Raw genomic sequence first — 23,319 nt, 5'->3', positions numbered from 1 at the left:
TCAATTGAGTGGTTGTTTAAGACCTTCAATGAATCAATGGGAGAAGATGTCCGTCCTGTAACTATTTTTACTGATCAAGACCTTGCTATGACCAATGCCATCAAAGAGGTAAATAACACTTAACTGGTCACATATTCTTACTTAAATGGTTACAATTTATTATTTAGCTGTAAAAAGGTGCATATTCCCACGCAAAAGTGTTTTCCTCATAAGTAAGTTATAAATAGTTACATAATATTTGGAAAATGGCTACGTATAACTCAACATGTGCATATTTTGTAATCAAATATTGATACGGGACCGACCTTGTGTTATTTCTGTTATTTATGACCATTCTGATGACATTAGTGGCCATTTTTTGGTTATGAATTAAATCCTTTGTTTTGTATCTTATTAAGATCAAAATGTGACCAATTTTAAGCTGTGTAGGTTTTGAATAACTAATATAGAATTTCCTTATTTTGTGTTGTTTGTGACCAATCAGGCTAAAATAGTGGTTGATGTTTTCATTAGTTTAACCTGTTATAGTACGGTTACTTTATGTACTTACATGGTCACATATTCATAGTAAAATGGACACATTCTATATTTACGTTATTAATAGTTACCCCCTGATTAACTGTTATCACTCAATTGCTAGGTTTATCCAACTTCAAGGCATAGGTTATGTCAATGGCATATCCAACAGAATGATGTTTCACACTATGGTGCACTAAAGCATAATCGATCATTCCAGACCGTATTCAACAAATGTCTTAATGGTTGTTATAGCGAGGCGGAATTCGAAGATACATGGAGGAAAATGATATTAGACTACGAACTACAAGATAGTGATTGGTTTGATCGTCTATATACTTTAAGGGAAAAATGGTGCACCGCATTTAATAAGGGATACTTTTCAGCAGGTATATTATCGTCGCAACGGAGTGAAAGCACTAATCATGCTTTGGGGTTCCAAGCAACTAAGACTACTTCACTTACCGAATTCTTTCACATATTTGAGTCAACAGTCAGAAGATGGAGGTCGGAAGAGGAACGAAATGAAATTAACAATGCATTTTTGTTTTGCTTTAATTTTGAACGTCGTCTTAATGAGGCAGTTAATTTTTGAACAATGCATTTTTGTTTTACTCACCGAATATTTATACATTGTTTTTCTAATTAAATTGTTGCATAATTATTTTTTCTACCTACATGTTCCGATATTTGGTCACAATTTGTTTCATGATATGTTGCTAGTAACAAGCTATAAATAGCAGATACATGGCTACAAATAGTATATATACGGCCACAAAATAAAATAACTAATTCATTTAAAAATTACAAATAGTTTAAAATTGGTCACTATGTATAAAAGAATGTTCACAAACATTTAAAAACCACTCTTCAACAAATGTTCCTAAATCTGGTCACAATTTAATATTAATAAGCTACATAAACAGAAAAATGTAGACAACGGGCACTAATAGCCACTAATTTCAGAAGAATTATCCCATAAAAAAAAGTCACGATCTGATCTATAGAGGTTACAAATTAGTGTCAAGATTTGTTATTAGTAACAACGTACAAATAGTAGATATATGGCTACAAATAGCAGATATATAGCCACAAAAGTAAATGACTTTTGTAATGTGACCAGTTAAGATTATAATGTGACCAGTTAAGATTATAATGTGACCACAAAAGATATATAGCCACAAAAGATTGTAATGTGACCAGTTAAGATTATAATGTGACCAGTTATGAATTATAGGCACAATGCGACTATGGAAACAGTAAAGAGAAAATGTGTTCAATTCACTTGAAATAAATTACCGAAATAAGATGTGTTCAATTCATAGATGTTTGCAATTTAAACGAGAATTTCAACTAGAAATCAACAACAGTTTTTAATCATCTACCAAATCCAAATTAAAATAGCAATGTTTTTCCAACAACTTCACAAATCTGCTACTTATCCTTTACGCAATCATCCTCTACAACGGCCCCCTCAGCTTCTTCTTCGTTGCCAACCTTGTGCATCTTCTTACATACACGCTTTTGCTTGCTTTTGTTTGAATCTCGTGGTCGGTTAGGACAATGCACGCTCTTCTTTTGTGAAGGTCCCGGGCAGTTGGTATCATTAGTACCAATTGAATCATTGATACCAATTGAATCATTGATACCAATTGAATCGATCCCAAGGTCAAAGGAGGGCGTCTCAACCAACTTCATTTCCGCTATCTCATCAATCCTCCTACCCATATCTAGAAATTGTGCCAAGAAGTTTGGATCCTTCAACGCTTGTGTAAACTCTCCTTCAATCTCCTCACGAACCTCCTCTTCATCAATCGAGGTGACATTAGCTTGCTTTTCCACTTCTTTAGTTCTAATATCATGTAACCTTGACACAAGTTCCAAATCCCGTGTTGTCATCATCCAATTCACCAAACGGGGCTATAAAAGAAAATAACATGAACAAACAATTATTATACTTCATAAAAAAGAGTTAGTATGCTAAAAACGACTAAGTTCAGAAGAACGGTCACAATCAAAAAAAAAATGGCCACTGTAAAATTTAAAGAGGTTACAAACAATATTTTTAATATGTTAGTCAAATATCAATTACAATGGTCACAAACTATAAAAAAATGGTCACAAACCAAACCAGAACAGTCACAAACCAGAACGGTCTCATCAATCCTTCAACCAAACCAGAACGGTCACAAACTTAAAAAATGGTTACAAACCAAACCAGAACGGTCACAAACCAGAACGGTCTCATCAATCCTTCTACCAAAAAATGGTTACAAACCAAACCAGAACGGTCACAAACTATAAAAAGAAACATAAATCTTGTGCAATTAATCAAAAGCCAGGCAGAATGGTCACAAACCAGAACGGTCACAAGCTATAATTCTAATAAAAAAAAATGGTCACGAAACCAAGAAGAATGGTTACAAACAGAATAAAAATAGACTTTTAATAATGTAAAGGGTAAAGAGTAAACGACTTATATCGTTATATTTGCTTTCAATTTGTTCATTAAAACACAAGCAAAAACACGGCCAACAATGTTAACGATTAAGAAACTACATACAAATCAATTAGTACAATTAAATTACTAAATCATACCTTCAACATCACTAGAAACTGCTTCACCAGCGCCCTTTCTTGCTACCCGTTTCACGTGTTTCATCTCTGGAAAGTAGCCCCAATTTTTCGGATCTGTAACAAATTTTTGGGGAAAACAAAAACTAGGGTTTATGGGACTAGAGAGAGACGGGAGAAAAGTGAGGAGAGGAGAGATACGGTCGTTGGATTTTGGGGGAAAAAATAACGCGATTTTAGGAAACAATATAGAAAAGATTATTTGTTAAGTTGTTACCCTTTTTAAAATTATTTAATTTCTCAAAATTATCCACAACCAAATACTTTCTAAATGATATCAACTTGACCCGTTTCACTATAATAACGGATACATCTGTTATACAGGAGACTAATTGTTACAAGAAATAACCATGAGATATTATTTCTTTTAATGGTAATTATTCGGATTCTTATCGATTTTTCAAAAACCTATCCTAATGTTTAAAACTTATCCTAATGTTTAAAACTATGAGTACCAAGCAAAGATAATTGCAAGTTTGTAACCTTGCATGCAGTGCTTGTTTGGTTGCTTACATAGTTAATTTTTAAATATTTTGATTTAAATATACTTAGGTTTGAATGTATGCTGATTATCATATATTCACTTAGTTTTATGGACATTGCTTTTGCTTTCGAGTTTTTATCTAAGAATAGCAAAATGTAGATATAAATCACTTCTATTGTACATAAAGATAGAGAAATGTAGAAAATGACCTCCTAGCAAGAAATAACCCTCCAATCCTGCAAAACAATCCCGTCCATGTCATAACCAATTTCCACAGAAAATTCTAAGAATTAAGTAAATGAGTTTTTGTAAGATGTCAATTAACTCTCTTAAGGCCCTGTTCTTTTGGACTGAAACGGATCTGAACTAAACTGAACTTATAGGATCTGAACTGAACTTACACGATCCGAATTTAAATTAACTTAAATTAATTTAAATTAAATATTATTATTATTATTATTATTATTATTATTATTATTATTATTATTGAGATTAAACAAAAAATTTACAAGAAATTAGTGCGCAGCCAAGAGAGAACACTGATAAGAAAATATAGTCTAAAACAAAAGGTAAGATAATAACATTTTTCCGCTTTATATATATTGGTTTTTCATACATTATACTACGGTTACATTACGATAAAAAGTAATGAGAAGAGTAATAATTTTGTTTTAAAAATAATAATGTATATATGTATCGAATAATTACTAATGTCAAATGTTTTTGTGTCGGTTTTAAAAATAATACTCTGTATATAACTTTTCTAAAGTGAATTTATAGGATCTGAATTTATAGGATCTGAACTGAACTTATAGGATCTGAACTGAACTGAACTTATAGAATCTAAACTGAACTGAACTTATAGGATCTGAACTGAACTTATAGGATCTGAACTGAACTGAACTTATTGGATCTGAAATGAACTGAACTGAACTTATTGGATCTGAAATGAACTGAACTGAACTTATTGGATCTGAAATGAACTTAAATTAAGTGACTTTAAGTCCAAAAGAACAGGGCCTAACTCGTTAAAGTGTTCACACAAAATACATTATCTATCTTCCTTCAAAAAAAAAAAATTATCTATCTTAATGGACACTTTTTAATTCCAGAACGAATATGCAATTTTGTCTACTTCTACATGTCAATTATCCACGTACCAAAAAACAAAGAAAGTTAACCACGGAAGGGTTTCATACAAAAAAAAAACGGAAAATTCACGTGGTACCCTCGAACTTTGTCATTTTGCACGTGGTACCCAACTTTTTAAGTTTATGTACATGATACCCTCCATGTTTGATTTTCATGTACAACATACCCTTTTGTCGCTATAAAAAAACTCAATTGCGCATAACTCCTAGACCGGAATTCAGAATCGAACAATTTTTTTTCCTAAAATGATTATCTCCTCATAATCTACGATTTGAGAAGAACAAATTGTCGACTGACATTTTATAGGGTTTTTTTAAACGAAAATCTCAAATCAACCATATTTTCGATCTTAAATTTCCGAATGGCCATTTTCATTTTATCAATCTATAGATCGCGAAGAGGTAATCAATTTGAAAAAAAAAATTAGTCAATTCCGATTTTTGGTCTATGATTTATGCTCAATTGAAAATTTTAAAAACGATAAAAAGGGTACGTTGTGCTTCAAAATCAAATCTCAAGGATAACATGTGCACAAACTTAAAAAGTTGGGTACCATGTACAAAATGACAAAGTTTGAGGGTACCACGTGAATTTTCCGAAAGAAAAAAGTAAAATCATACTGTATTGAACCTTCCTAAACAAATCATTTAAATTGAAATTTTAAGAAATTTTTTTTACAATATTGTTATTTTTCAATCCTTTCCTTTTGTCTATCCTTAAATCTCTTATACTCACTGTCCCTCACCTTCTTTCCCTTGCCCCATTGATCCAACCTCCTCCAACCAACCACCACCACCCCTACAACCCTACTACCCCACCCTAGCCGCCCCTACCAACATTTTTATCAACGATCACCACTAGCGTCAACAACTCATCCCCGCCCCAACCCCTCGCCAAATATCTAATCTGAATCAAACAACACTAAGACACGAATTTTTTTTTAACTTTTTATTCAAACAAAATAAAAGGTTGTTAAAAAAAAAAAAAAAAAAGCGAAATACGGATATTACCCTACGCACTTACGCAGTCACACTAATACACTATTAAAGCAGCGTATATATATACACGAACAACTTGATAAACGGCGCGACAAAAAAGCAAGCGTAACTCGTAATCTTATCGTCTGACATCTCACCATCTCATCTCTATCCTTCTAGAATCATCTCTCATCGTTCTTTCTTCCGCCGCCATGACGTCCGCCGCCGCCGCTACCGCCACAACCACCGCCGACACAACCAACGCCGCCACGGCAACTACCGCCGTGAACTGGGAAGCGCTGGACTCACTCGTCATAGATTTCGCCACCTCCGAAAACCTATTCCACTCTTCTTCTTCTTCTTCTTCTCACAATGATGACGATGATGATTTTCGTACGAATTGTTCGCCTCCGTCTTCGCCGTCATCTTCATCTCTCTCTCCTCCTCTTTCATCATCGCCGCCTTCCTCGTCTTCGTCGATATCGTCTTCGCTGTATCGATCGCGGCGGTTTATATGCCGGATCAGACAGCTCATTGAGGTTGGCGATATTGACGCGGCAACGAATCTTCTTCGCGTTCACGCTCCTTCTGTATTGCTCGATCATCGCCTCCTCTTTCTTCTTCATAAACAGGTGTTCTTCATCATCATACTAGTATTGCTTTTCATTGATTTCAATATGAATTAAACATTGATCGCAGTTTCAATGCGTAACCTATTGTTCAACAAGTTTTTGATAAGGTTTTGTATTTTAACGGCTAAATTTCATCGGATTTCTAGGAATTGATTTCAATATGAATTAAGTATTGATTGCAATTTCAGTTTTTGGTATGTAGCCTTTATTATTGATTTTATTTGTCGGCGAATTATTGATAAGGTTTTTGGATTTTTAGAGGCAGAAATTCATGGAATTGTTAGGGAGAGATTCGAGTGTGGCCTATAGTATTGACTTTTAAATGTCGGAATTCTTTGGCTCAGGTTTTGGATTCATAGTGGTAAAATTCATTGAATTGTGAAGGAGAGGATTTGAGTGTAGCCTTTTCTGTTGATTTAATTTTCGGCAATTTTTTTGATAATGTTTATGGATTTTTTATGGCAGAAATTCATTGAATTGTTAAGGAGAGGAACAACGGAGGATAGGAATTCCGCTATTGAATGCTTGCGCACTTCCTTTGCTCCTTGCGCTCTTGATGCTTATCCTGTATGTCAACGCATTAAATACAGCTTCCGCTATGATCATAGCATAGTCTTTTGGTTTATGTGTTTTTTTTTTGTTTTTTTTTTTGCTTTGTGATTGTTTGAAAATGATTTGGTGGAGGATTGATTATGAGGTGGTTGATTTGGTTGTGTTTAAGGAAGCATATGAGGAGTTTAAGCATGTCCTTCTCGCGCTAATTTATGACAAAGATGACACTGATTCTCCTGTAGCTAAAGAGGTACTTCATTTGTTACCCGCTTTCCCAATTTCTTTTGCTTTCTGTAACTGTTGTTCTTGGTTGTTAGTTGTTACTTCAAATTTATGGTCCCTTTCTATGGAAATAGAAAGGTACATTTCCTATTAATGGCCTAGATTTAATGTTGGTTATGATCTAAAGGTTTCAATTCAACCTATGTAAAGGAAACGGAGAGCAGTGGCGGAAATAAAGGAGTCTAGTCTAGTAGGGGTGGTCGCTCTGTTAGCAATGGAAAAATTGAAATATGTAGATAAGATTTTCATTTTTTTTTTCTAGTTTACTTTATTGCATTAATCATTTGCCCCTCCTAAATAGCTTATCTGGCATTTAAATTTTCTCATTTTACGAAATCCTGGTTGGCTGTTTCCGCCACGGATGGAGAGGATCTGGAGTTCCAAGTCTACCTTATCTCGCATTAGAACAAGTGTTTCTACCCTTGGCTCTGGGATAGAGGAGATTCTAGTTTCAGAAAGTGTTTAGGTCTGTGACTGTAGTAAAAGCGAAATTTTTTGGATCTCTCTGAGATAGTACTTTGACAGTGGAAATAGTAGTTCGTGCTACGACCAGTTATGCATTTCAACCCTGTTTTAGCACTGACTCACAGTTCTGCTGTTTGCTGTAAATGAACTATCAAGCAAGCTTGTAGGCAATATTCAATTACACGAACAGTCTTTAAGGAAAATAATGGTTGACAACTAATTGATGATCGTTTGTATGTAAATGGTGATTAGGAAGTGCTGAGTTATTCTAGCATGAAAGGAAACCCTTCTTAATAGGAGACAGTAATATTCAAGAACAGTTGGTTTGATTTGTTAGGGTTGGGACTTGGGAGTAGGGGCGGATTCAGCCAATGGATATGGGCTGAATCCCAATCTGTTTTCTGAGAAACAAATAAATATACATAATACATTGTTTGTAGACACTAGTAATCGCTTATGGTTTAGTGGTCTACAATTCAGTTATTACTCAGAAGACCAGACTTCAAATCCTAGCAACTTTGTTTAACTTGTCACTTCTTCAGCTCTTTGACCCTTTCTCTGAACACCTTCTCCATTTTATGCACTTCCTTCTCGCACATGAGGTGTCATTCTCCATTTTCATATTTTATATCCCTCATGCTTCATACTAGAAGCTTCAAGAATTTTGCTTGGCTTCCTATAATTTGCGTCTTATGTTATACTATATATCTTAGTTTGAAGAGGCGCAAGGCGCACCGAGGCGATAAGGGGCTGAAGCGATGAGGCGCAAGGCGCAAGGCAAAGGCGCGCGCCTTTTAGACGCGAGGCGCCTTATTTTTTTAGCTTTATTTTATTTCCGAAATAAAATTTTGGGCAACAATACTCCTTTTAGGAGTTTTCAAGATGACTAACATCTAAAGGAGTAAAGTTTAGGAATAATGGTGCAAAGAAAAGGCATATCTAAAGATTTAGACGTGCTAATGAACCTCGCTTAGCGAGCCATGTCCAAAAGGCACACCTAAAGTGCACCGAGGCGTTTTGGATAGTGCCTCATCCAAGGCGCGCCTTAGGCGCACTTAAGGCGCGCCTTTTCAAACTAAGCTATATATATATATATATATATATTTTTTTTTTTTTTCCATTTTGTCTTTTATCACTATTCACTCATCTCTCACTTTCTTAGTAATTACTTCCCCAAAATGATACAATTCTTGGCCATTTTTACTTCATCATACATTAGACGTTATCTTCAAATCTAGCCCAAGGTATACCAAAATCCTGATTTCGTTTCTGGTTGGGAGAGAGCAGAGCAGACAATGAGTTCATGGTCCAAGTTTTCTCTCCTGGTCCCTTGAATTATCAAATTTTCTTACAGTTAATTTTAACAAATACGAAGTACATTTTTACTCCATCTGACTTTCAAGGTGGAGGGAATATGGCCCTGTTCTTTCTGGCTTATTTTCGGCCTATTTCAGTTCAGCTCAGCTCTATTCAGTTCAGCTCAGCTCCATTCAGTTCAGCTCAGCTCCATTCAGTTCAGCTCAGCTCCATTAAATTCAGCTCATTTCAGCTTTACTAATTTAAATGATAGTTATTATTAATTTTGTTAACAATAATACTATTTTTTTAATACTAATATTATTTATTATTTATTATTATTATAATTATAATTAATAATATTGTTAATAATTTATTTATTTATTTATTTATTATTATTACTATTATTATTATTATTATTATTATTATGATGATGATGATGATGATGATGATGAATATTATTATTAAAATGAATAATAATGTTATTAATGTTAATGTTAATGTTATTGTTGTTGTTGTTGTTGTTGTTGTTGTTGTTGTTGATATTATTATTATTATTATTATTATTATTATTATTATTATTATTATTATTGTCGTCGTTATTATAATTATTATTGGTATTATTATTATTAAAATTCATAACATTATTGGTATTATTATTAAAATTCATAACATTTATTATTAATATTATTAATGAGGCACACCGAACCGACTTGACTCACTTGCCAATACGGGGTCTTACAAGTCAACACGCTTGCCAACATGGTTACAAATTAGCTTGGTGCCCTACGAATCACAAATCGTTAAAAGCGAATTCTATCAAGTTGATTACTGAAAATACATGTAACACATTTTCTATAAGCGATTCGCGAATCGGTAAGGCGTATTCATAGCGAATATGGTAACCGTGCTTGCCAAACCATCATTTGAGGTACACATAAAACCTTTAAATATCTCACTATTCACCAATCAATGGTAACAACTTCTCACCAACATTTTCCTCTCTCTAGAAGTAAGACTAATCGAGCTACTACAAGAGGGCAGAGAGACCTTAGTTTCAAGCAATGTCCCGACTAACCACCATTACCATAAGGCATCAGAGAAGGACCTTTTGCATACCCTCTGAGGCCTTTGTTATGCGTGAAAGATCCATCCGAAGAGAGCAAGCATAGGCTCGAGATACCATATGAGAGTAGAGCGTTGACTCAACCTGAATTCGAGCAACGCTTACTTAAATGTTTTTATTCTAAACAATTATTTTACTAATATCATTATTAATATGACCTTATTATTTATTATTGTTATTAAAAATATTATTAGTAGAAAAATACTATTTTTTCATTATTATAATTTATGATTATTCATATATAATATTATAATTTTTTTCTTATAAATATTAATTTTAGTATTACTATTATACTATGAATATTAATATATTATAGTTGATAATAACAATAATATTGAATACTATTATTATTATTAATATGATTATTTCAGTTTAATTCAGCTCAATTCAGCTTTATTCAGTTCAGTTCAGCTCAGCTCTATTTAGTTCAGTTCAGCTCCATTCAGTTCAGTTCAGCTCCATTCAGTTCAGCTCAGTTCAGCTCAGCTCTATTCAGTTCAGTTCAGCTCTAAAAAGCCAGAAAGAACAGGGCCTATGTAGGAGTGAAATATGGAACGTAAAGGTAGGAAATAAGAAGAAAGAATCCCTACTTCTTGATGATCAGGGAAGAAGGGGTGCAGGGGACTTGGAGATAGGACGTGGAATAAAGAAAGAGAATTTCCCTCCAAAATCTTACTCCCTCCATGTACTTTTAACTTCCTACTTTCCTTTTTGGCCGTCCATCTTTAAACTTCTTACTTCGAATCTTTTCCTTTAGTCTGATATTTGTGGCTATCATGCTCCCTGACCCTACATCTTTCCTCAAATTTCATTTCCACCACATATTATCTCTCTTAGTTTTTTGTGCCCTATGAAACATGAAGTTTAATTATGGATGGAGGAATGTTACACACCCATTATATAAGAAAGGGTACTCTAGTAATTTCAGCCTTTATTTTAGTTATTCTCCTTATGGCTATAGTTTTCTTCTTTAGATTATGAATGAATTAATGAACAATTCTGAGAACTCTCAGCTATTTAGAACCTAGGTGGAATTTGTCATTACAGTTCTACTCTTGTAGCCTATGGACAGCTGCAATTTTCTCAGTTTTATTTCCGATTCCATCAAGGAAGTATTTCTTTTGTTATTTTTCTGGATCCTTGCGAGCGATACTTTCTTCCTAATTTATTTGATTGATTGTATTCTCTCTCTTCTGGATGCTTCTGTGAAGTTAGTGTTGTAGGACTTGATCTAGTTACATGGTTTTTTTTGCTATGATCACGTACTTTTACTGGTGGATATAGTTATTTATTTTAGTGAATTGAGCATGTTTAATGTTTGTGTCTCAGTGGTCTGAGAAGAGGAGGTTTGAAATTGCTGGATTGATGTCCTCCATTCTGAGAGCACATCTTCATGCTCACGACCCTGTCTTTTCAATGGCCTTAAGATATTTAATTAGGTATTTTTCTTTATTTTTTATCTTTGCCCCCTTGATCTTACTCAATAGTTATCTGATGCAATTTTTTATGGTGCTTGCTTATGTTCTATATGAAAACTAGTATACATAAGGAATTCTGTCTTCGTCAAGGAGTCTCTTCACCCATCTCAGATCTTACTGAGAGGCTACTTCTTGATGATAAAGATCCTCCAGCAACACTACAAGAGCCGCTTCTTGAAATGCCCCCATTTGACGAGGTGATACTCTCGTGACTTACTCAGTTGTTCTTGCTTTGCTATATAGTCCCGCACTTACTAGGCAGCATTGCTCTTGGATTTAGTTCTTACTTATTGAACTTACTGAATTTTGTTCAGGTTGACATACAAGCCCTTGCACATGCTGTTCAACTCACCAGACAAGGGGCAGTTGATAGTTTAAGATTTGCGAAGGGTGATCTATTCCAGGCTTTTAAGGTCCTGTTACTTCTTTATTGATTTTGTTTATTTGGTGCTCTCTTTTTTTGTTTGTCAGGAATCATGGCATGTTCCTAGGCTTATTTTGAAGAGTTCCATTGTCATACTTTTAAGGTTCAACTATATATGACCACATAAATATCTAGTTATAGACATGCATCACTGGGTCACCATTCATGCCCTTGCACTTTGACATTTGACCTTATGCACTCTAAAATTGTTCAAATTTATATTTTTTTGTGGGCTTGAGATGTCGTTTCTTTGGCAATCATAGCTTGTTGTTCTATCCTCTTGATCCGAATCATCCTGCAAATGTATTTTACTCGATATATGATTTTTTCCTTGTAGTTACCAAGCATCACAATAACTACTACCACCACTACCCTCTATGACCTAATAGTTGCACCAGATACAATTGGGAAGTGATGTAATGTTCATTTACTGTTGTTTTAACATTTGAGAGGGTTTGCCAAGATGCTCAAATGCTAGGAAACTGGTACTTGATTTTTTGTAAGGCTAAAAGAGAAAAATAAATATAAATATTTGTACTTTACTACTTTGTACTTGGTACTTACTTTGTTTGTAATAATGTCACCTACATGCTATCGTGCAAGATTTTGTGTGCTTCAGTGCTTGTATGTATGTCTGTGCTTTGGAGTCTCTGAATGCAGTTGTGGGAGACTTGGGATGAGATTTTTTCTGCCTTTTGCCTTACAACGTGCTGCATTTGTTTTAACCGCAATTTGTCTGTGGTTCATTAAGATATCTGAGGTTGAAATTGACGAACTTTCTCTTTTGGTTAATTTCAGAATGAGATATGCCGAATGAGATTGAATGTCTCTATTGTAGATGAGCTTGTTCGCGAGTACTGTGTCTACAGGGGTATAGTTGACCCTGTTGCGCCTTCCTGTGGTAGGTTTGGTATTATTGCTATCTTGTCATTTATTTCTCTCACTTTATGGTGTTAAAGTTTCTTGACAAGGTCTTATTATGTTTCCTTCTTGTTGAAAGGAAATGGTGATGTAGACCTCTCGCACCATGTGAAAGCTAGTGAAGTAGATGTTTCTGGTTGTCCATTTAGAGATGGCTCTCACGATGTGGATGGTGGAAACAGCAAACATTCAGATGATGAGTCTTCTATAAGTAATGCTCATGTAGATGGTTCTGAAATAAGTACAGACATGATCAGGAGTATCAGGACGCAGGAAACAGATGTGGAGATGCGATCCTCTTGTGAAACTACAGTTACCCATGACGATTGTAGCACTAGTGCAATCCCTCATACAAAAAGTTCTAGAGTTTGCCAAAGAAATAGAAGTCATGAGGGTGGTGAAGGGAGGACCCGCAAAAGATGGCGGGGAAGAGATGACAACCAACATTCTCCTGCTAGCATGCAGGTTGATCACAGCTGCAAGGGAGAGGTCAGTGGCATTTTTGGAGAGTGGTGAAGTTACTCAGTTAATCTGTTGATGACAATCTAATTCTAGGGTTTAATGTTTTTTGTAGGGTCTGGAAAAACATTTCTCTTCAGATCTAATGAACAAGGTGTGCGACAAGCGAGAAACTGTCCTTGACATAAAGGAATTAGCTTGCCTAGGAATGGCTACTGAAGTAGTGGAAGAAGTAAATTCTTTGGATCCAGAGTTTTTTGGACAGAACTCTGCATTGCTTTTCCAACTGAAACAGGTGAAGGATCCTTGTCTTTCGTGAAAACAGAAAATGCCAGATATCAGTTTCGATGTCCTCTGTAATAGAAATTTTTCATATTTTTTTCAGGTTGAGTTTCTCAAATTGATCAATTTGGGCGATGTCCCTGGTGCTTTAAAGGTTGCATGCTCCTACCTAGGTCCTCTGGCAGCCAATAATTCAGGCTTGCTAAAGCCCTTGAAGGAGACACTTCTGGCATTGCTTGGGCCAAATGATATTGTTTCTAACAAAGATTTGCCTTTGCATGCATTGGCAAGTTCACTTCAGGTATAATATTCTCTGCACCTTTAAGCAGCTCATAATTTCATCTATAATTGCATGGTTTTGTTGACAGCGGTAAGTGAATTATACTCCATGTTTGAGTTGGATATTGTCTGCTTGCTTGATGTTGTTTCTTCATGATTTAGGCATATATGATATATCTGATTTTGTAGTCAACATAGAAAACACCAAATTACATGGAAATTACAAAAGAAGTTCGATTGAGAAACTTCCGGGAGGTTCATCTTCCTTATTTTACTTATATATATGACACCGATGCACTGTACGGAAAGACTGGTAGTCGTTAATGGTTTTACGTAATCTACTTAACCCCCACAATTTGTGTACTGATTCGCATATGTCGCATAATACGCATTTTTGTGATGGAGTTTGGTTAAAATATATGCTTCAGATACTCTATCGAGTGCATATCGAGTATACGGTTTAGGCAACCCTGATTAGGTGTTTGGGTTTCCTCCTCTCCCTTCCATGCTCCAGCTAAGAATTGTTTTTAAGAATTGAGAGGCAGACGTTAACAAATCATGTTTAGGCCTTACTATTTGGTACTAGTTAATATCAAAAAGATGTGGGGCTAAATAATCCTTGTGTGGTATTGCATAAGATGGTCAAATTTTGGAAATTGGATGGCCCATAATCTTAAAATAATGTCCAGCGTTTTTGTTCTGTTGGAAGAATTGACAAGATCATTGAAATTATTTGGAAATGGGATTTGAAAAGCGGAGAGGTACAGTAGAGATGGTGCTGGTCAACTGGCGCACAAAATGGTCCCAGTCTTCTCGGCTTTTCTAGTATGATCGTTATAGGGTTCACATTTTTATCAAATCTAGCAATAGAAATTTTGTCAATGTCTTAGCAACCTAGTTTGATGGTTTCATCTGCCTATACATCTTATGCATTGTTTTATTGTAATGGTGTTGGCATCGTTGCTCACAGATCTCCAGGGAAAATGGTTGTCTATTTTTGAGTGTCTGAGGCTCGTCAGTCTTTACTGTGTTTTGAGTTTTTAAGTTTGCAGTTTGATAGTCAATTTAATATAATCATATTGAACCTCAACTTTTGTTTTATCTCACAGTTGTATTTCAAAAATGTTAATCTGGAGTAAGATTTTGTGTAAACGTATATGGACTAAGAGAACATCTCTGTTTGTCATCCTCTGGGTATGTGTTGATGTGTGTATTTGTTTATGGTGAATGTCTTATAGGTGGCAATTGGTAAAAGGCTTGGTATAGAAGAACCGCAACTTATGAGAGTTATGCAAGCAACCCTCCATACTCATAACGAGTGGTTTAAACTTCAGATGTGCAAAGATCGCTTTGAATCGTTTTTGAAGATTGATACGTTGAAAGAAGTTAATAGTCTACTGCTTCCTCATACTGTTTGTAGATCCAATCCTGATACACAGGCTCATGGGTCTTCTCAAGTTACGGTTTCATCTGGCAGTAGAATGCCAGAAGATGGTAACAGTCCTAATCAAGTTTCGTCACAAGAAGTTTGCGATGAAGGCGCAATTCTTAAAGTTATGGTGAGTGCTAACTTCTTAACTCAACCCGAATTCATCCTAAATAGAGAACTTGAATATGACCTAGGAACCCGAATTGACATGATTTGACATCTAGGTAGAACCAAAACGGACACGACACGGACACGTGATAAGGCATCCCATGAAATTTAGGACACGGGACACGTTATCTAAATTTAATAAAATATATTTTATAATAACTACTACCTTTGTAATACACGGTTTTAAGAACTACTACCAAAATAATTTTCGTTTAAAAACTACTACCTCTAAGTTTGATTTTTTTTTTAAGACACTACCAAATCTCATCCAAACCCAATAAAACACAATTTTAACCATTTATTTTTGAATTTCCATCTTAAGTTGTAAACTTTATCCCTTTAACACTACCAATACTACCGTTTGCCAATTATTTTGGGGCAAAATCACTTTAAATTAGCTTCATCTAATTCACATATCTAACGTAATTAAGGTAAAAAAGTTGTTTAAACTTCATCAAATTAACTAGTTTAAGGGATAAAATTAACAACTTAGGATGAAAATTCAAAAATAAATGGTTGAGATTGTGTTTTATTGAGTTTGGATGAGATTTGGTAGTGTTTTTTAAAAAATTCAAACTTATTGGTAGTAGTTTTTAAGCGAAAATTATTTTGGTAGTAGTTCTTAAAACATGGTAATACAAAGGTAGTAGTTATGTATGATTTTATTTTTGTAATGTATTTGATATTAAATTTAAATAAGTGAAGGTATTTGACCTTGACTATAACTAATTCTCATTTCCCACCCAAACCCCTCTTCTAATCAATCTCTTTCGACATTTCATTCCTCGTCTAAACTATAACATGTTTAGGCGTGTGTCTGACGAGTGTCGGTGTCGGACACGGGACGGCTAGTTAGGAGGAGTGTCTGTGCTACCTAGTTTGACATGTACCGAATCGAACTTTACCAAACCTTACAATCTTACATTGAAACATTTCAAGATGACTCTTAAAACCACTCTACCCAAAATGAGCCTTGTTGACTAATTTTAATTATTTTTAAATTATTTTATCTGAATTAGAAGTAATGAGGAACACGACTCGCCATAACCTAAGTAAGACCTGTTTGAACCAACTCTTAAAACCATTCACCTGAAATGACCTGATAGTAGTACACCCAAAATACATCAGAACCCGCATGGCTAATTCGACCGCACTAGTATAATACACGAGACGTATCCCAACTGACACCTAGGCCTGCTTTCCCTGAGACAATGTATATGTTTACATTTTCGGAGCTACCTTTATCTGTGTCCATACTTACATTTATCCTGAATCGATTTTGCAGGAATTCCTTGCACTCCCAAGGGCTGATGCCATCCATTTGTTGGCACAGTACAGTGGAGATGCCGAAACTGTCATTTCGCAGATCTTTGCGTAGCTGATGGTATGTAATTCGCTGATATGTTGCATTAAAACTGGTGCTTTTTTCTCCAGTTAGCAATATGTAGATATATAGTGAGGTTTCTTTCAGAGATCTCAGCCTTGGTTGTCACAATTCTTTCTTGTTCATAATCTGTTGGCTCAAGCAGTATTTGTTGGAATTGACTGATTTTGATCGAATTGGTCAGAAATGTCATAAATTTCCCTTCGTTGGAAGTTAATAGTAAAACAATTGCCCAACAATACAATCAATTTCTCTTTTCCTTCTATTGTCTGTGTACATATCACTGGTGTTCTAACGAGGAATGTCTGAATGTTGTTCTTGCCCTACTCTTCGTGTGCGTTTGCATATTTGAAGCTTGAAGAGACAACCAGAAGTTGATGACAATGATATTACCTAATATAACTGAGGACATCGTTGTGGTAAGTACCTCTTGTATTGGTTTCCCTATCTAAGACGAGCAATGCAGTGAAATATAGCGTACTAGTTACTTGCACTACCAAATATAACGAGGAACACACATACCTTTGTGGATTATTTATTTGTTTATTTCGTTCTGTTTATCATGGTAGTCTAGCAAATAGATTATTTGTCAGAGAAATTGATCAGATGTAAAACATGAACACGAAGTAGAGGGTCGCTGGTTACCAAAATCCTAATCGTCTCATAGTCCCTGGTGAGTCACCTTTGGTTAGATTGTCATTGTGGTGCCTATTAGTCTGGAACTTAGGGAGGAGCTTGATCTCGCTTTATTGTTGATTTAGAGCGTTTAGGGTATCTTATCTTCTCTCTTTTTTTTAGGTACAGTAGTTTTACAAATATCTCAAAATAGTGGCTGTGTAATTGTTTGCGTGTGTCATCCTCTAATAATAAGGTTGTCCATCATCCAGTTTTTCATGGATCAAGGTAGGTTGTTAGTAGCTTTAATTAATTGTTATTGCTGATATTAATGAGGATAATGTTGAGGAATTTACCAAATGGATTATAAATTTGGAAGGGGGCACTTTTGTAAGATCGGTGACATGAAAGGGAAGGGTAACTGTATATCGAAAGAGGGTGTTATCGTTGGTGCTAGATACCATTATGAACAAGCTCCGTTAATCAAATAAGAGTATTAAAGTTCTTTATTTCACTTAATCAAATAATGGAGGAAATGAAGGTTTAGAACCTCCCTCTATTCCTCAATTTGAATGTGGATGGTATATACCAATTAGCAGTATTGGCTGACAATCAGGATCCTCTCCATTTCTAAAAGAAATGGAGGGTTTATTTCTCATTAACGATCAATATTTCATCTAACACCTAACGGTCAAGACTTTATACCTAAAAATAAAGGGAAAAGACAATGAAAGAGAGTCCTTTATATTATCTTTTGTGAGAGAGAAATGAACCCTCCATTCCAAACTCTAATCTGGGTGACTTGGGTAATATTCTACTTGAAGTACATTTTTTATTTTTTTTTTGACACAAAAAAAAAATTACTTCTTACATAGCCCATTTTGCTGCAGTCCTATTGAACTATTCAGTCCTAGATAAAATGTGATTGTATTTTAAAGTCATGTCTTTAATGAAGTACGGAGTGGTACTAGTTCTTAGGCAGTACTAGTCCTTAGGCTTCATACCAATTAGGAAACTATTTCTGATTTCACAAATTCTTGTTTGTGACGGCACATATTCATGTGGTCCCCTTTCTCCACTAACCCATTTTGTTACCATTTTATCTCACAAAATATCCGTCACAAATGGTAACCCGTCACAAGGGAGACCAATTGTTCTGATTTAGAATCCGTGAGAATGAATAGTTTGACTTATTCTGAAGAAAAAGGTACATGAAACTATGAAAGGCGTGGCCTATATTAGAGGTGTAGGCCTGTAAAATTCCCCCCTGAACCTCTTCCCTCCAATGCATGAAAATTGAAAGGTTTCGGTCCGTCTTGCTTCAAACCGCTTTATTGCAGACCGCAATAAGACCTCTCACAAGTGAGAAGCACATGGGTGGTGGGACACCCCCATGTGCTTTCTCACGCACACCCTAAATGGGTTTTTTGTAAGAGAAAATGGTATCCGTCTGACCATTTCAGACGGATATGACGATCTGAAATAAGAATTTGTGATGTATCAAACTTGCATTATGTTTTTAATCATGGTACTACATTAAAGTGAGTTCTACATCAATGTCTTTGAAAATGAGTAGATTTTCAACTTGAACACGGAGATGCCAAACTTGGTATGAAATTTTTATTTGTTGTGGTTCAGTCCTTGACTCGTTAATCATCAGTTGGATGACGACAATTTTGATCTAATATTTTCACACCTCTGATAATTTCCGAAATACTTCTGGATAAAAGTATAAAACTCAATATTAAAATGACACATAATGAAACACTCCAAATATTGCCTGTATTGTCAAAAAAAAAAAAAAAAAATATTGACTGAGCACACACTAGCTTTATTATTCATAAATAGATGTTCAATACAAGCAATTGTCCAGAAACTTTCATGCCTTATAATAGATAGAATCGTGTAATTGTAATTTTGATTTTTGAATTGAATAAAATTTTGTACTTTTGGATCGTAGGACAAACTTAAGTACATTATCTACATTCCACCACAATATTTCTTATACTTGACAAACTTGAAAAGCTCCACTTCATGTTTCACCTTTTTGACGTCTCTCGTAGAGTTCTCGGTTTCTCTTTTCCTCAGAGAGTTTGATTGCGAACCTGTAAACAATATTATTATGAATTAGTAAAAGTAAATAATATTCCATATATTTGTGGTATGTATATAAACCATTTTATTTGCATTAGTTTTGTTATGATGAATAAACGATAGAACTATTGAAATGGGACGATGGGATGATGTACACAACTATGTCACACAGTAATACTCCTAGTTTTATAAAGTTTCATAAAAAAACATTCACTAAATTAATACGGAGTATTATATATATAGTATCGAGTACAGGATTACCGAGCTTTAGTTGACTAAACTATTGAACCTTTGACTCCGTCGAGGCTTTGTAAAATAATCTATTTTGAAGAATGACCAAGTGTGGAGAGTTTAAGGTCAACACGTACACTATTCCTAATTATGTTGGTACTTCGTCGGTACTCAAATATTTCTATGCCTTATGAGTTATGACTTCTACTTACAGCCTAACGTGCAAGAAACGTCCTAATTCCCTTGACCCTGGGAAATTGACATGCTCGTCTGAATTCTCCATTTTTTTCTTGTAGGTAAAATGTTACACATGAAAAATATCCAAAATATTATTTTAAAACTACTATATACTTAATTATACTTTCCTTCTATTAGTAAAATAGTGTTGAAGTCTATCGCTTTGTTTGCAATGCCTAGCAAGATCAGTTTGTGTCACAGGAGACGGTTATATGTAATGCGTCATTATTGTAAACATTTAGTCGAGGGCAATATCAATATGCCTCCGTTTTATAGCTGAGATCAACCGATGATATATATAACGGTCTTACCTGAGTTTTTGTATAAACAAGAATATTTGAGGTAGTACTTAATTAGTATATGGAATAGTAGCGTTGTACCTTTTCAAAGCATCCTCATTGGTACCAGCATTAGGGATAGGGTCATTCGCCCCTGTTTCAATATTAACCTTACAAACAGGCTTTTTAAGAAGTGCCTCTCCAATTTTCACAAGTTGGTTCAAGTTATTCTTGTTTGCAGCATCCACTGATGCTGACTCCCCTGTTAACGTATCATCCTGTACATTATAAAGTTACAAGATTAAACGGTTAATCGAAATGGCATGATCGGTTTTGGTAGTTTATTTGCTTGGTGGTTGGAACTTACATCAATTCGAAGGTAATTATCGAGGGACTTGTAAGCTTCGAAGACGACCCAACTATGCAAATCGGTAATATCATCCCTAGCTTGATTGTAGGAATCTATCAATGGAGTAGAACCATTCTCAAATAGCCAAGAAATAATACCCCAATTAGCTGCATCCTTGGCATTGTATTTGCGCTCATTTTTGCTGGATCCAGTTCCAATTGATATGACCAGCAAACGTTGATATTCTGTGGGCTTTATTGGAAAAAAGTCTGGGTTTTTCTTCAATAATTCCCTCGTTACATGATTTATAGCAACCAGTGTCTGTACAACAGGCGTTCAAACAAGTTGACATAAATGTGTCAAAAGTACAGAGGGTTCTCACTTGTCACGGAGAAATGTGATCATTTTATAATAATATGGTCACATTTCCTCCATCAGAAGAGAGACCAACTGAATAAATAATCATATCATCTCTTATCATTCATGTTATTGAGACTTTATAGTTATTTAATCATGCAAAAGACAACAATAATGTTGAAGAATGAGTAATGAATCAATGAACATACAGGATTATTAGCAGCAACACCACCATCAATGAGATTGAACTCTCTCACATTTCCGTTCCCATCATTTGTTTTGAATTGATGTGCAGGGAAAAATGTTGGAGCTGCAGATGTAGCTATGCAAATGTCCGACAACAATGCATCCAATTGTGGAACCACCGGCACCTACCATTGTACGATTATTGTCAAGTCAAGTGGTTTAATCATACAGGTATTTTAGATTATGCGTCTGACATAACTGCAAGACGGTCTTATACCAAAATATACGGGACTATTTTCGCCTTCACAATCTATTACGAGTATGTTGATTAGGAATGTACCGCATAATTAGAAAACATAACCGGCTGAAGATTTTTGATGTCAAATGTTGGAATAACCACATTAGTTAATGTATCCTGCAACCTTTTTTCGCCTAGCAAATCTCTTAGAAGCTTGTGAAGATATTTTCCGTTATATTTTGGCCCGTTTAGTAGCTTCGCTATGGTTGCCACTGACCCGAATATTCCGCTACATTACCAAAAAAAAAAAAAAAAAAAGAAACAATCAATTACATTCATCATTCTACTATTTATTATCATGCATATTGCCCTTTTCATAGAACTTTTATTTTATTTTTTTCGAAACCTATATAAATAAATATAAGAGTGAATGAATAACCTTGATTGAGGAAAAATTTTGGGACTATGTTGGAGATAAAAGGGAACAATGTCTTTGGCAGCATAAAGAGGTTGGTTTTTGTCATTCGGAGCGGTTAACATAGTGGTTATCAGACCACCGGTGCTTGTCCCGGCGATCACATCAAAATAATCAGCCAACCTTGCTTCCTCTCCGTCCAACTCCTGCATATATTTAATTTGCACGCCACATTCTTCACATTAACGACGATTATAACAATACGAGCAAAAAAATGCAAGAACGATCCCGAAGTAATTTTATCAGGATATTGAATTATTGTGATTAATTATTAATGTTGCACGAAAATGTAAATTACAAACATTTTACGTACACTAACTCGCACTTTTAACACGAGCTTGGCTTATCGTCTTTTGGATTTGATAGGATCGATCATTTTGATCAACTATAAACTCGCCTATGTTTTTTGTATATAACAAATACGGTAATTTACGCTATACAGAGTATAAGATAGTAAAGAGACATATAATGCAATGGTTAAATACTACTGTACGTATTATGTTACACCTACAACAATTATACACAAGACGACTAAGTAAAACGGGAAAATTAACCTGAAGTTGCGATTCAAGACAACGAAGGATGACTCCGGGAATAATTCCCCTAATACCGCCCCCATCAATACTTAGGATTGTTATAAGCTTGCCATAATTTGGGGGACCAAGTCTTCTGTTGGTAAGTGTATTAGCCATCTCTTGAGCAAGAATAATTAATTGTGTTGGAAACCTCCTTATTTATAAACAAGTTAATGTACTCTTAATTAGATCAACATTATTATATTGATTAGTATTTAGATTGCGTAAGACCCGGGAATTACACCATTCTAATATTGGTTTGGGACATGTTACTATGTTAGCATGGTCCTTTGACAACAATTATGAGTCAATTAATGCTAATCAACACAGATTATACATGAACACATGTTCTAAGTACTACACGCTCCCTTACACAAGCACATACTAGGCGAACTTCATAATTTATCAGTGCCACTGATGATTCAAGAAAATTGAAGCTTTATTTAGATTATCTCATGCAAGAAGGGTGGTGAGGTAGAAGCCACGAGGTGATACGGTACAAGATCTCAAATTATCATTTAAATCATTATCGTTATACATCAACCAAAACAGATGAACTTGTTGACGATTATATTGAGGATGACGAACACGCTCGAGGATAAATCAACAATCAACACTATGCTCAGATTTATCGCACTTGTTTGGAGATAATTTTGCATACAACTTTTGCAAAATTGTATTTGATCCCGTGGGATTCCGGGGCTCCAATAATCGGGACGATTCTTTTAAAGAAAGGGAGTATGA

At 35.0% G+C, this 23,319-nt stretch overlaps 3 protein-coding genes across 5 annotated transcripts; 1 reads left to right on the top strand and 2 right to left on the bottom strand.

Moving 5' to 3' along the window:
* Nucleotides 1–1,776: 1,776 nt before the first annotated feature.
* On the bottom strand, nt 1,777–3,286 carry LOC141631364 (uncharacterized). Its single transcript, XM_074444047.1, has 2 exons — nt 3,115–3,286; nt 1,777–2,436 (listed from the first exon to the last, which is right to left on the bottom strand). The coding sequence occupies exons 1-2, from the start codon at nt 3,121–3,123 to the stop codon at nt 1,951–1,953; spliced, it is 495 nt and encodes a 164-aa protein (XP_074300148.1). The 5' UTR covers nt 3,124–3,286; the 3' UTR covers nt 1,777–1,950.
* Nucleotides 3,287–5,543: 2,257 nt separating this feature from the next.
* Nucleotides 5,544–21,782, top strand: LOC141643482 (uncharacterized). 3 transcript variants are annotated; one of them, XR_012543717.1, is made up of 14 exons: nt 5,544–6,395; nt 6,861–6,962; nt 7,117–7,197; nt 11,446–11,555; nt 11,656–11,791; nt 11,909–12,007; nt 12,817–12,919; nt 13,019–13,428; nt 13,514–13,693; nt 13,784–13,981; nt 15,198–15,518; nt 16,842–16,940; nt 17,295–17,359; nt 21,397–21,782. XR_012543717.1 is itself a non-coding variant. In XM_074452665.1 (13 exons), the coding sequence occupies exons 1-12, from the start codon at nt 5,976–5,978 to the stop codon at nt 16,932–16,934; spliced, it is 2,253 nt and encodes a 750-aa protein (XP_074308766.1). In that variant the 5' UTR covers nt 5,544–5,975; the 3' UTR covers nt 16,935–16,940; nt 17,295–17,364. The 3 variants fall into 3 exon arrangements, 2 of the variants coding, with proteins under 2 accessions (XP_074308766.1, XP_074308765.1); XM_074452665.1 differs by lacking the exon at nt 21,397–21,782 and having other exon boundaries at nt 17,295–17,364; XM_074452664.1 differs by lacking the exons at nt 17,295–17,359; nt 21,397–21,782 and having other exon boundaries at nt 16,842–17,203.
* LOC141643484 (patatin-like protein 1) lies at nt 19,374–22,725 on the bottom strand. The gene is made up of 7 exons (XM_074452666.1): nt 22,555–22,725; nt 21,965–22,146; nt 21,628–21,814; nt 21,311–21,472; nt 20,763–21,065; nt 20,498–20,673; nt 19,374–19,660 (listed from the first exon to the last, which is right to left on the bottom strand). Exons 1-7 carry the CDS (start codon nt 22,690–22,692, stop codon nt 19,588–19,590), a joined length of 1,221 nt encoding a protein of 406 aa, XP_074308767.1. The 5' UTR covers nt 22,693–22,725; the 3' UTR covers nt 19,374–19,587.
* Nucleotides 22,726–23,319: the final 594 nt, after the last annotated feature.

The sequence above is a fragment of the Silene latifolia genome, chromosome 2, assembly GCF_048544455.1.
Source record: "Silene latifolia isolate original U9 population chromosome 2, ASM4854445v1, whole genome shotgun sequence".
NCBI classification, from domain to species: Eukaryota; Viridiplantae; Streptophyta; class Magnoliopsida; order Caryophyllales; family Caryophyllaceae; genus Silene; species Silene latifolia.
The sequence above is the reverse complement of the archived record's forward strand: the minus strand, read 5'-3'. Positions and strand labels throughout refer to the sequence as shown.